Source organism: Malurus melanocephalus, unplaced genomic scaffold, assembly GCF_030028575.1.
Source record: "Malurus melanocephalus ecotype Western Australia unplaced genomic scaffold, MMel_1.1 scaffold_155, whole genome shotgun sequence".
Lineage (NCBI taxonomy): Eukaryota > Metazoa > Chordata > Aves > Passeriformes > Maluridae > Malurus > Malurus melanocephalus.
Genome location: NW_026623387.1, coordinates 66,915 through 79,697, shown reverse-complemented (window position 1 = coordinate 79,697; position 12,783 = coordinate 66,915). Strand labels below are relative to the sequence as shown.

Below are 12,783 nucleotides of genomic sequence, written 5' to 3'. Positions count from 1 at the left end.
AAAAAGAAAGAAAGAAATGCCACCAAGCTAAGGCCTGGTAACTGACACTAGGTGGTTTGTATAATAATACATTATTTAATGTTTTTCTTATTCTTACCACACCACCCCTTTGACTTCCTCCTGCATAAAAAAGGATTCTTGCAAACTTAGGACYTAACTTTAAAGGAAAGCATACCTTTTGCTGACAGTCTGTGAGAAGTTTTGTCAGGAATTTTAATACAYATTTCTCAAGGCTTGAAATGCATAGAACATACTTTAATCACTGGAGAAATTTCTTCTTGGAGAATTACAAAATTGGAAATGATAAATGGAGGATGTATTTCCACTGGAGGATTGTCTTGCTGGATGAATAATTCAATTAGGCATGACAATTTATAGTCATGTTTAATATTATACTTCCCTATTTTTCCAGCCTTTTTAATATTTTGCCACTGCCTCTGTATGTCTCGTAAAATGAACCAATTTTCCTTTTCATCAGAATTAATTAATGGAACAAACTAAATTTCCTAAACTTTTCAGAAGTTAGAGATACTTTCACAATTGAGAAGTATAGAAATCGTCTTCATAGGGAGAAGATTTAAGATTGCATCAACTGTTGCTTTGAAAAATATGTGCTAGTTTGCAAAATGGAAAATGTTCATAAAATATTTATATTTTGGTTAAAAATTCACTGTGAAACTGTGCATTAATTATCTGTRTGAAAAATAAAATAGTCCACAAARAAAAACTTTGTTTTCATGGAATCACTGAGAGGTTTGTATTCAGAATTTTGTGTATTGTTAGGGAAAAGAAATTTTTTTCTCCATTATGTGATTCATTATGTGATTCAGATTCATCTGAAATTGCTAGAATATTGATTGAAAAGCATATTGATGAATTTTTAAAACCTGATAACATAGCTTGATTTTATTTTCTTTTTCTACTTAAATTGCATTACAATGCATTACACTTTGTTTGCAATAATATTTTTCTGTTCCTGTCTTAAACTGTTGTGCAATTTTGAGTGTGTTGTAGTAGTGCTTTTTTCTTCAGCAGCTGCTAATAGGATTATAGTCATATTTCTGATGAAGGACAGCATCTTACCGCAATGCACTTGGTTTTTTTCACACTTTTGTGTAGAATGGTAAATTTTCTTATTTACATCTAAGTCAGTCATGTTGTTAYTTCTAGTATTTATCTTGTACTCCAGAAAAACTCAAGGCCTTCCAGGTGAAAGGCACTACATATATGAATGTGTTGTTGCATTAAGCAGCACAGAGACACGAATGTCATTTATTCATTGTTAAAATGTTCAGATGCTGTTTATGTTCTGTATTGGTACTTTGTCAAATTGTTATATAGCCAGCTGGTCATATTTAATCTTGCATTAAAATAGACTTGTTTTTTTMTATAAGGTAATGGGATTCTCCTAGAACAGACCTGTACAGTATTACTGKTTATTACTGTTATATTTAGGTTTAGACATGAGGCTTGATATGACTAGTGGGAGCAGAGTTAGCTTTATATGTATAGCAGGGTTTGTTTTCAGGGTTTGTTTTCACTAAACCATTATATAATTGTGTGTTTCCTTCATTGCCCCTTCTACATCCTTGCATTTAAGTTAAGAAAAATGGTAGTTTTGTGTATTCATATTCTGGAGTATGTGTTATCATCCCTCCATAGTAATTTAATTTTCCAAGAGTAATCATGTTTTTGAAGTTTTATTTAAAATGTACCTTCAGMGTCTTCATTGTCTTAGGCAGTGAAGAAAGAATGATTTTAATAATCCATACCCTGTCTAGAACTTGAGTACTGTTCTGTTAAAGTCTTCCTTGAGTAGTATTGAAACGGCTTTTGTTTTTAAATGTCATTCATGTCAGRTTCAGCAGAAATAATCTAAAACATCACCTGGTATTGCTTTTTCTGTGTATGAGATACTGAGGGGTTTCTTTTGTGATTAAGCATACCAGTCTGTAGTAGTCTTGTAACAACTGTGAAATTTGGTGATTAGATATTGTGCAAAATAGAATATATTGTCCCAGGTGAGCTATTACAGCAGAAAACATCAGGGAGGATGGTGGGAGCAAATAGGTCAAAAGCTGTTTTAGTAGATTGCACCATGAGGGCAGCTGCTCTTGGGAAGTAAAATTAAGAATGATTAATGTAGCTCTTAGCATCAGTGACCAAGTCTGTGTGAGAAGAATGGTGAAGAAAATTTGGCTGCAAAATTGCCATTTTAAGGCTGAAAGTTTTGTATGTGTGTGCAACCAAAAAAMTGCAAATAGAATCCTGTTACTTATTTCTTGAAAATCAAGTCCTTTTTGAAGAATAACATTACAGTTTTATAGTCTATGGCCTTGGAAATTCTCATGGATTTAGGGAAAATTATGATGTATAACAATTGTACAGGTCTTATTTCTCTGCTTTATAAAGTGTAATACATCTGTTTAGCTTTTGTTTTTGTTGTTCTGTATGTATAGAACAGGGTCAGAACTCAGCATTAWGGCTGAATAATTACAATTTCACTGTACAATTTTTGTATAAGGCCTTGAGCAACCTGGTCTAATGGAAGGGGTACCTGCCCATGGTGGGGTTCTGAGGGATTTGGATTAGAGAATCTTTAAGGTCCATTGCAACCCTTAGCATTCTCTGATTCTATGACCTCTCTTTAACTTGTGTAGATGTGTTTTTCTTTGCTGTTCATACTCCGGTAATCTTGCAATAGTTGATGAACAGTTCCWAAATATTTAAATGTTACCTATAAATTAATTTATAATCTTCCTTTTTAAACTTTTGAATAGTTCTTTTCTTTCTGTCTATCTGTGGTTTTTTTTATTTTTTTTTCCWTTTTCCCCTTTGTGAGAAGGATAGGATTAAGGTTTTGGAGACGGATTAAATATTCTATCCTGTTGTCCTCTGGCTTCAGTTTCTCTGTAAATGAGYTCCTTATCCCTATGTTTCCCGCAAATAGAAGTCTGGCATTGCTGCATCAACTGCATTAAATGGAAAGGATATTATTTACAGCAGGAACATCAAAAAATTATTTAGGAGTTGTGTAAAACCTTCTTAAATAGCACCTTTGTAACTTCTAAGCAATGGCGCTAAACATTGAGAAACAGTATTGCTTCATGGGAGTTGTTTTTGTGGGTTGGTTGGTTTTGGTGGTGGTTTTTTTTTTCTCATTAATTTGAAACTTTTATCTTGATTATGATAGTTTAATTGGTGCTTTTAGGGTTTTTATGAGCATAGAAACTTACTGTTTCTCTTTCATGATCCTTCTGTATCAGATTTTTCAACCATGTTGAAAGTAACRGCTGTCTCCATTTTCTCAGTATAGACAGTGACACTTGGGGCTACTTGTAGGGAGAAAAACCTAATTCTTTTATGATTTGCAAGATTGACTTGCATCTGTCTCTTTCCTATAATCTTGATGTGGATATGGCTGCAAAGAGTCCTACCCAGCTCTCTCCAGCCACTGGGTAGTAAAAAGAATAAAAAGAATGAAAGGAGTTTTCAAGAACCCCTTGCTCTAGTAGGTTTTGGTGGTTGGTTGGGCTTTTTGGCATTGCAGGATTTGGATTTTTTTATTAGTTTGCTTGGTTTGGGGTTGTTTTCAGTTAGGAGCTGTCAGAYTGCAGATCCTTGGTGCCCATTCATCCTAACTTGGAAAAAGCACTTTTTCTCACCAACAAGTGATCTTAAGTATTTTCTAAAACAGTTGGTATGCAACTGATATCTAGTGTGGGAGAAGCAAAGGTAGGTACTGTTGGAATTCTGTTASTAAAGTTGATTTCATACACTGGCAAGTTCAGTGTTGAGGATAATTGGCTGCTTCATCAGCAATTAAGACATGGTAARGATAAAAGAGGTTTTGTAAAGAATATCCAGTCTTAATGCCTTAATAGGCTTTTTTCTGACCTTCTTATTTTTTTTTACTTTGATTCAAGTCTACTGGTTCAGTGGTGAATGGGAAGATGTTGTCAGTAGGTCTTTGCAGCTGTTATTGCTAAGTGGACTGTATAAATCTACCAGGAGAAAAAAACATTCCTTAATCTCCTTATTGATAATCAATAATTTGAGMGTCTACTTTACAGTTAAGAGACTAGGAAAAAAAAACCAAAAAAAAACAGGCATCAAAATTTAATGTAGGAATTTGKGATCACTTTGGCAAAGACCAAACCAAGATTACAAGTGAGACCAAAACTTAAATCTGCATACAACTTTGTCAATCACTCATTTTTGTCAACTGAGCACAGCATTTTTAGAATTTCTGCCATTCATGTTTTAAACCAGTAGTAATCTTGCCCACTGAAATGTCYAGATTTTGGAATTCTTCCAAGCCCCTTGATGACTTGCAGCAATAAGTTATATTGTACGTCTAAATGGTGCAAATTTTATTTTTATTCAAATTATCTGGAAACAGACTGTCTCAAATACTACGGAGTTATTAGGACAGGAGAATGATATTAAATTTTTTTCAAAATTTACTTCTCATGACTTGTTATAAGTAAACTTGTAATTCTTGGTTTTTTGTGGCTTCGTAATTTCCATTCCCTAATTTTATTGCTGCTGGGCATTCTAAAATTAATATTCTTCCTAAAAAATATGCTTGAGAATGATTTTTTTTTTTGATGACTCTGAGCTACAACCAGGTCCTGCCTTTCCCTCTTACAAGGATGGCCTGTCCTGGGGAGAATTGGCTGTGAGGGACAGAGCAGTTTGAGGTCCCTGGGGCTGGGCAAGATTGATGTCTGTGAGCCATTTCATGGTAATGTTTTGCTGCTACTTGTTTGAAAATAGCAATTACATGTATTTTAAAGGTTGCAGTCAGGGTATAAGWAAATGGGAAGACATTCTCTATCTTTGTACCTCTGTTTTGGAATGATGTGTTCCACAAATCGGCAGGAAAAGCCCTCGGGTTTTTCTGCCAGTCCCTCAGGACGTGGTGCAGCACCAAGCACTTGGTGCACAAACAAGTTACCAGGTCTTGATTTCCAGTGCTCTGGAGTTTTCCTTGGCTTTTACTTCATAGTCACAGTAAGCAAAGCAGTTGGAGTGCCGGTGGTAAAACAGGACTGAAGCTCGGGTGCCTCTGGCTGGAGCTGTGGCGGGGCTGGGGCTGCTCCCGGCAGGGCCCCGGGGCACGGTGCCCATGGGTTGTACCTCTGGTCTGATCGCAGGCAAATGTGCYGCCTTCCACGGCTGCTAAACTGCATTGGTCTGGGCACATCCAGGCTCTGTTAGAATGTGTCTGGCTTCTGGAAATGTTACACACTTGGAGATGACAAATAAATTCCCCAGTGCTGGAATTTGATGCTTGCCTGCCTAATTTCATATTAGTAAAAGCTTAGGGGAAATAACTGTTAAAGGAACAGCGGATGACTTAATGACTGAACAATTTTCATTTTTTTTTTTAAATTTTATTTCTTTTTTTGTTTTTCATAGTTGCCCTTTTCTGTTTAAAGCAAGGAGCAGTTGAGAAAAAAAAAGCTTTCATTAGCTAACAGGCAGGAGGGAAGGAACAGATATTTTCATGGGTTTCATTCTGAATAAAATTATACTTGAGGGGTTTTTTTCTTATTTTGATGAAATATAAGTACATTTTCAGAGTTTTGAACTTTATCAGCAAAGCAGTGTTTTGCTAAGAATCTGTTGACAGGAGAAAAGATGACTTATTTTGTCCTCATTGACTGTTTTTATTCAGAAAGCAGGTGGCAGCTATCAATTCTAATGCCATCTACAGCTCCAATTATTTTACAAACCCCAGGAGCTAATTACAGCCCTCAGGCTCTGGCAGTCAGCTGACTTCATCATGCGACACTTTTGGCCATTGCGTACCTCTGAGTAATTGTCTATTTATGGAAATAAATTAATAGCTGCTATTTCTACTTTAAAAAAAGGACCTGTGAGTGGTTAGGTTGAGYAAGTGGGCTGTAAAGAGAGGGAGACAGATTTAGAGAGAAAGATGCAAAGGGATCAGTTGAAAAAATAAGGAGTAGCGGGGAAAGATAGTGTCAGGATACTAGAGGGAAAAATTAAAATGAAAGGGAGAAAGGAAGCAGGGTCCTAGAAAATTGAACAGGAGAAAAGCATGACACCAAATAGGAAGATACAGTATGAGAGGGAGAAAGGATTAAGCAAAATTGTGGGAAATTATATTTTAATTATTTCAGTATAAACCTATGAAGTTAAAAAAGGATTCACTGAAAAAGAAGTGAAGTCAGTATCCCTAATAGTCCCTGATCTATTTGAAGATACCMTGCACATTGCAGGGTGCTTGGACCTGGATGACCTTTAAAGGTCCCTTCCAACTCAAACCATTCTGTGTTTTTTAYTGCATGTACAACCCTAAAAATGCTGTCAACCTAAATGGTGCTTGCCTTCTTGGGCTGTTTAATGAGAGGAAGGGTTAGATGTTGTGTTGATTTGTGTTGATCACATGATTCGTAGATAAATGAAAACTCTGAATTTTAATATAAAATGCTTCAGTAAATCTCCATGAGTAATGTCATCCTCTGTTTGAAATATTCTGCAGGGGGTTTTGTAAATGGTATTTTTAGTRGAGTGGAAGTACAGAAGGTTTTTAAATAACAAAACTAACTTTACCTGCAGGTTGTATGGACAAATCTCTGACATAAAGACTTGTTGCTACGTTAGTGTCACTGACATATAGTCAGAAGTTTGTGGGCTTCGGKTTTTTTTTGTCCAAAGGTTACCTACAAAATAACCATATGAAGGCAGAAGGAATAAAAACCTTTTATAGATGTGGAGCTGAAGTGATCTGGCCACAGGCCAGAACTTGTAGCAATTTTAGGTTAAATTTCGAATATGTTGAGCTTAACTGTGAGAGAGCGTAATAAAAGCCAAAAGTGTATCAGTCTGTTAGGAAGAGGTGTTTAGGAAATTACCGCTTCTGGTATAAACTGGAGAGGCAAGTGAGGTGAGCATGGAACCTTAGCACCATAACAGCATATGAAACAGGATTTTTTAAAAGGTCTGTAATTAAATACATGGAGCACCAAAACAACAGACACCTGGTCAAAGCTAAAGCTTTCTAAACAGCCTTTCTCTGTTTCAGAGAGGAACATTCTTCTGTATATATGCATGTGTTACCTGCCTTTTATTGAAATCTTCTCTTCAAATCCTTTTTAGGAAAATACAGAAATACTTAATAAAAACACGCTTTTTAGGGTACCAGGTTATTTGGAATGACATGACAGACTTTTCAGAATCTTGTAAAATACATGATGGCAATTTAATGTGAAATAGTTCTTATCACTGTCTATGATACTCAGCAATCTGTCTTCTTCACCTTTCAGATCAGCTGTTTCACGTGTTGGCCATGCACATGCGCCTCTACAGTATAGACTCTGCATACAATCCCTGGAGAAAACTAACCCAGCCGTTGCAGGATAAAAATTCAGAGCAAGTATTTTAATTTACCCAATATCAGTTTTACCTGGTGAAAGAGATATCCTTACAGAGGGACTTTGGGTACCTTTCTGTCTTAATTTAAATTCTCTGTGAGGTATGCTGATGGACTTATACATACAGATGTTTAGATGTTGAATTAGTAAAAATAAATGTTTCCATTTCTTTTGCATAAAAACTTRTCAAATACCAGTTTTGAGCTAAAATTTAAATACACCTCTCGCAGGCTTAAGCACATGCAAACTGAATAGTACTGGATAAGTGAATAAGGCACTCCTGTTCTTGAAATGGATGCTCAACAAAATTTACATTGAAATAGGTTGATAAATAGTTTATTGAAAGTTGAGTAATGATCAATAACTGTAAATAGGTCTAATGTGAGAAGTAATTATATTTTAAGCCAAAAATTTTCATCAAGCTTATTATTTTAAGCAAGTTACTTTCCTGAGTTTGRTTTTGAAACATTAACCTTCCCTACACAGCTTCGTAAGGATTAACAATATAATAAATTGAACCATGTACTTTATTGTGCAAGGGCCYATCTCCTTACTTGACTTAAGACCMATGACTTTTCAGATTCTACCTTGATGATAAGAAAGGCTTTTTGCCTAAAAGCAGATTATGATTTTTCCTTGTAAGAGTAAAACTTGTAAGAGTCSATATTTTTCCTCTTAGTATCTTAAGCATCTTCCTTATACTAAGTTCTACACTTTGTAGCTTGCAATTACGTCCAAAGACTGTCCTTTTAGTGCCTATCCAGCTGTGTGTTTGCYAGTGTTTCTAGGAGCCTGAGGTAGAAAGTGTCATGCAATTTCAAACAGTGATCTACAGTARCGATGCCACAGTCCTAATTGCAAACTGGGGAAAAGTATTAAACCAATTGTTCTCGTTTCTAGTTTAAGATTTTATTGTCTTCTCAGACTCTGGCTTCTTTTTGCAATGAGCATTAGATTATTAGAGTAATTAAACAATATTAACAGATCAGTTGATAAACCATTAGCAGAACAAAGCATCAAGCATTTTATAATTTGAAAACCTATTATRTCCAGCACGCATTCAAACTGCTTTGGGGGTTTTCATGTGATTCTGATTGAGATCTGACCTAGATCGAGCAGTGGACAATGTTAATAAATCTGGTGTATGGTTGGCTGAGTTGTATGAGGCAAAATTAAGATCATGTGGCCAGAATGGCTGAGGCACCGACTGTGCTTTTGGCATWTGAGGAGCTTGCTGGCTTTGCAAGCAGCTGTTAACAAGAGGGGGCTTACAGACCTGATGGAATTCACCATACATTGGTCATGTCAAGGCTGAAGTGCAGCAAGTTAGATTTCATTAGGCAGTATTCTGGATCAGTTAGAAATAATTGGTACTGTAGACTGTAACAGCTTGCCTTGCAGGAGGTGTTGAATGCTGGCAATGCATTTGAGCAGTTCTCCTGTTTTTTGCACTGGTTTTCAATAYGTCTTGGTAGACTTGATGGTATTGGTTTGGCACAAAGTCCTAAATGGTTTGTAGGAAGCTACAACTGAGATAGCATTCCTTTTGCCATGAAGTAATTTACTGTTGAGATGCACAGATGCTGTCAAGCTGGAATATTTTTTCCCATTCCTTGGAATGTTCTTCCTACCTTGGCCTGCAGGCACCTGAATGCTACAAAGGTGGCAATTTGAGGGCATGTTTTAATGTATAAATTAGAGCATAAAATGAGTATCTGTAATCATATTGCAGAAATTTGAAGTGGTAGTTTCGCTTGAAGATGGCATTCATAGGATTGGTRTGATCTGATTGCACACTTTACCTAGAGTCACACGGCCTTTTGAGTAGTACAGAATAGCAAATTTTTTCAGGTATAGGAAAGAGTGCTCAGAGCAATTAGAAGGTGATGTACTGCTGAAAACTGAAGAAGCTTAAGAGGATGGTGGAGAAATAATCACTACAGATTTTAGATGTGAATGGCATTCTGCCACTTCAAAGTTAACCAAGTCATCTAAATCATCAGCCTGACCTGCACATGAGACTTCAGGCAAAGGCTTCTAGGAAAAAAAAAGTCAGAGAGGAAAAGATGTATACTGTCTGACCGTATTACTGTGATTCCAAACAATTTAACTTCAAAGAAGTCATAGCAGCAAAATAACTTCAAACCAACATGCCATCTTTTTCTATGTAACTTTTGCTTTAAATTATTATTTCAGTTGAAAACAGTTTCCCAGAGAAACTAGTTTAACCTTCATTTGTTTGAAAGGACAATTTTCAAAACAGAGAGAAAAAAAACCCCCACACATGCAAAAATCTGTGCCATGCAAGTRCCATTACATTATCTTCTCACCCTCATTTAATTATTTTATTTAAATACACATAAATGTTTACAAGTAAAACTACCCAAATGTAGAACCCAGAATTTTTATCTTAGATTTCCACAACTCAGTTTCTTCATAAATCACGCCTTAGATTTCATATGTCTGGGAGGGACTTGTAAAGAGTCTCACAGAATTGCTTCACTGAACTTCTCAAAACCACTGGTTTTGTCCAGTGTCTTCTACAATGGTGTTTAGATCTCCTTGTAGCTGAAAATGGCAACTGAAGGGAAAKATAGGAAGAAACTCACGCAGCCACAGCAAGGTAAAAGTAGAAATAATGAAATCTTGAGCAAGAAGATACCCTATTGTTAATAGTTTAGTGGATTGTTTCTCCTGTGCAGTTTTATGTTGCAAAATTCAATGTACGCTTGGTCCCACAGGCTGTATTTAAGCAAATTGTTCTTCTAGGGACASATCTGGTTTCGATGGTGATCAAATAAACAATTATAGCAGTGCAAAAGGGGAATAATAGCTTCTGGCAGGGGGCAAGAAGCAGCTGGAGGCAATAATTGCTAAACCCAGATGTGAATTTAATGTAYTAGTTCAAATAGCCACAGTTTGAGGAACAACAACCCTGAAATGAAAGGATATACATTCTTTTAAATTTGAATCTCTACGAAGGCTGAAATTTTTGTGACTGWTTTGACAGACAATATGTCAGCAAAGAATTAATTGGTCAAACATTAAGGATCTAATAAGCTCTTGGAGGGAGAARCTGCATGATAAAATGAAATGCTGGGTTATTTTTACTGCAGTGTTTTGCTGATGTTTCATTCTAAGCTAGATAGCTTCAGATGCTTATCGTGTCATAATGGGGCAGCAAACTGCAACTCAGGGACAGGATTGAGCAGCTGTGTGTAGGAACCTCTTAAGTCACATCTCCATCACAGAAACTGTTGTGAAATAGGGAAAAAACCCACAGTTCTTCTGAAGATACTTTGAGACAGAGAGAGTAGGATGGTGGGGTGGTGGGGTTTAGTTAAGGTTTATGCAAAGGGTAGTCTATAAACACACGTGCTGCAACACGACTTATGTGAGCTATTCCAGACAAACAAAATCCTGYCTGAAACAGCTGTCTCTCAGGACAGTACATATGTTCCAGTACATAGGTTTTGACAGTAGTGCCAGCTTTGGGAGTATTTGCTCTTGGCTGTTTCCTCCTTGCCCTCACTGTAGCTCACCATCTTCTTCAGCTGTGCTGATGTAGCTTGGGCAGGCTGCATGAACAAAGTCAAACAATGAATCCATATTTTGAAAAGGTTAAATTGAATGAGTTTGGGAACCAGTGACAAGGGACTGCTGGGGGCACAGTGGTGAAAGAGAACAGGAGATGCCCAGTGTTAGTACTGTCAGTGAATGCATAATGAGGAGCTGACATGGTGTAAAATCTGCTGTGACACAATGAAGAGCAAATAAGAAATTGTGATTATATCATAAGGTGTGGCCAGAATAAATAGTAGCATTCTGCTTTCTTGCAGTGAACATTAGAAGCTGTGCATTAGTTTGATCTTTCTGCCAGCTGGGATTTGTGGGCTTTCCTTTTAATKCTGCATATTCTGAAGAAAATATGAGCTTGCTCTAGTCAATGAAGTCTTATTTAGGTGTACCCAAATGTCTCAAATTTTCTGTGTCTGACAGTTCAAAGAGGTGTGAGGCTCAAAACTTTCACTTACTGAATTTTTGYCTTTATAAGTAGTTGGAGTTAGCATCAACCAAAAACTTGTGTCTGGTTAAGAGAAGAGGGAATGGGGAGTATAAATAAAAGGCGCTGCGATAAGCAAAGTATACAACAGATATTCCCATTTCTCTATATCCATTCCCAAAAAAGTGATTCCTGCATAACATTTCTCAGGAGGAGGATGCAGAATACAGAGGCMAAGTTTCTCAGCTGTCAGGTGATAGGCAGCCCTGGTGTTGGCAGAGAGAAAGGTGCAGGCCAGTTTCTGTKGGCTGGAGGAGAGGTCAGTTCCATAGAGAAAGCTGAGCTTTACATTTTCCATTTTAGTAGGTGTTCATATTGCACTGTGTAGTTTATTTTCACCTCTACCTCTCTTTTTAAAATGGATACAGCATACAGCTATTGTACATTTGAATAATTGTATATTACTTTGGTCCCATTTCCAGTTGTACTTGCTTTCTTTTTATTAACTGCTTCTGCGGCACAAGTTTTTGTAGTCAGATTTATCAAGCTTTCACATATGCATTGGGGATTAACAGAATGGACAATTTCCATAAAACACATTTCTAAACACATTTTGTAAATTCAGTTTCAGTGTCATAATGAAGAAGTTGCTGAGGCTCTTAACAAATGACAGAGCAGTTTTTAAGTGCTTCATGTGCTGCAGCACTTGATGTAAGCAAAAGCAGCTTATCTAAACCCCTGACAGTTAATGTAGCTTTGCTTCTCAATTCTCACAAGCTGAATAAATTAGAAAAATAATTCAGTTGGACCTGCATGTGCAGATGTGCTCATTTATGTGTGATGTTGCCAGTCAGTCATGGTATTCTGTGTGTATATTTACTGATTTTGACAGAACTGGTATTTGACCTAATCATTATATGACTATTAGACAATATTGATCCCTCTGTTGGAAAGAGGTGTTCAGCTAAATGTGACCAGAGGGAGTAAGGTTTTTTTAATGTTAGTCCAAATTCATTTTTTCCCAAGTTTATAAATAAGAATTAAAGATGAGAAGTAACTTAAGGAATGGTTTTAAACTCAGTACACAATGAGGGTTATTTAAAATTCAGTGTCATAGATCATGAAGGAGACCTAGCTGTAGGTAAAAGTAGAATTGGAGAGGCATAGTGAGATGAGTATCTTCATGGCCTATATAATTTTGAAAATGAACCTTGGTAGCGTGTTTCAAATTTTTGCCCTTTGTTTTCTTTAGAATTAAAGACACTGATTTTTACAATATTTTTTTTTTGTTTAGGAGGCTCACATATGTAAATATGTATATTTATGTATATTACAGTGCTTTGAAACAATTTTATTAACTGATTGATTATAGCA

The 12,783-nt window shown here is 36.4% G+C and overlaps 1 protein-coding gene across 4 annotated transcripts in view; it reads left to right on the top strand.

Moving 5' to 3' along the window:
* The window catches only part of UBR3 (ubiquitin protein ligase E3 component n-recognin 3), a 100,790-nt gene that overhangs the window by 69,010 nt on the left and 18,997 nt on the right, over positions 1–12,783 (top strand). For all 4 annotated transcript variants that reach the window (XM_057371689.1, XM_057371688.1, XM_057371687.1 and 1 more), the window contains one exon: positions 7,299–7,404. In XM_057371689.1, coding sequence (XP_057227672.1) covers positions 7,299–7,404 — 106 coding nt within the window. The remainder of the gene's footprint in view (positions 1–7,298; positions 7,405–12,783) is intronic.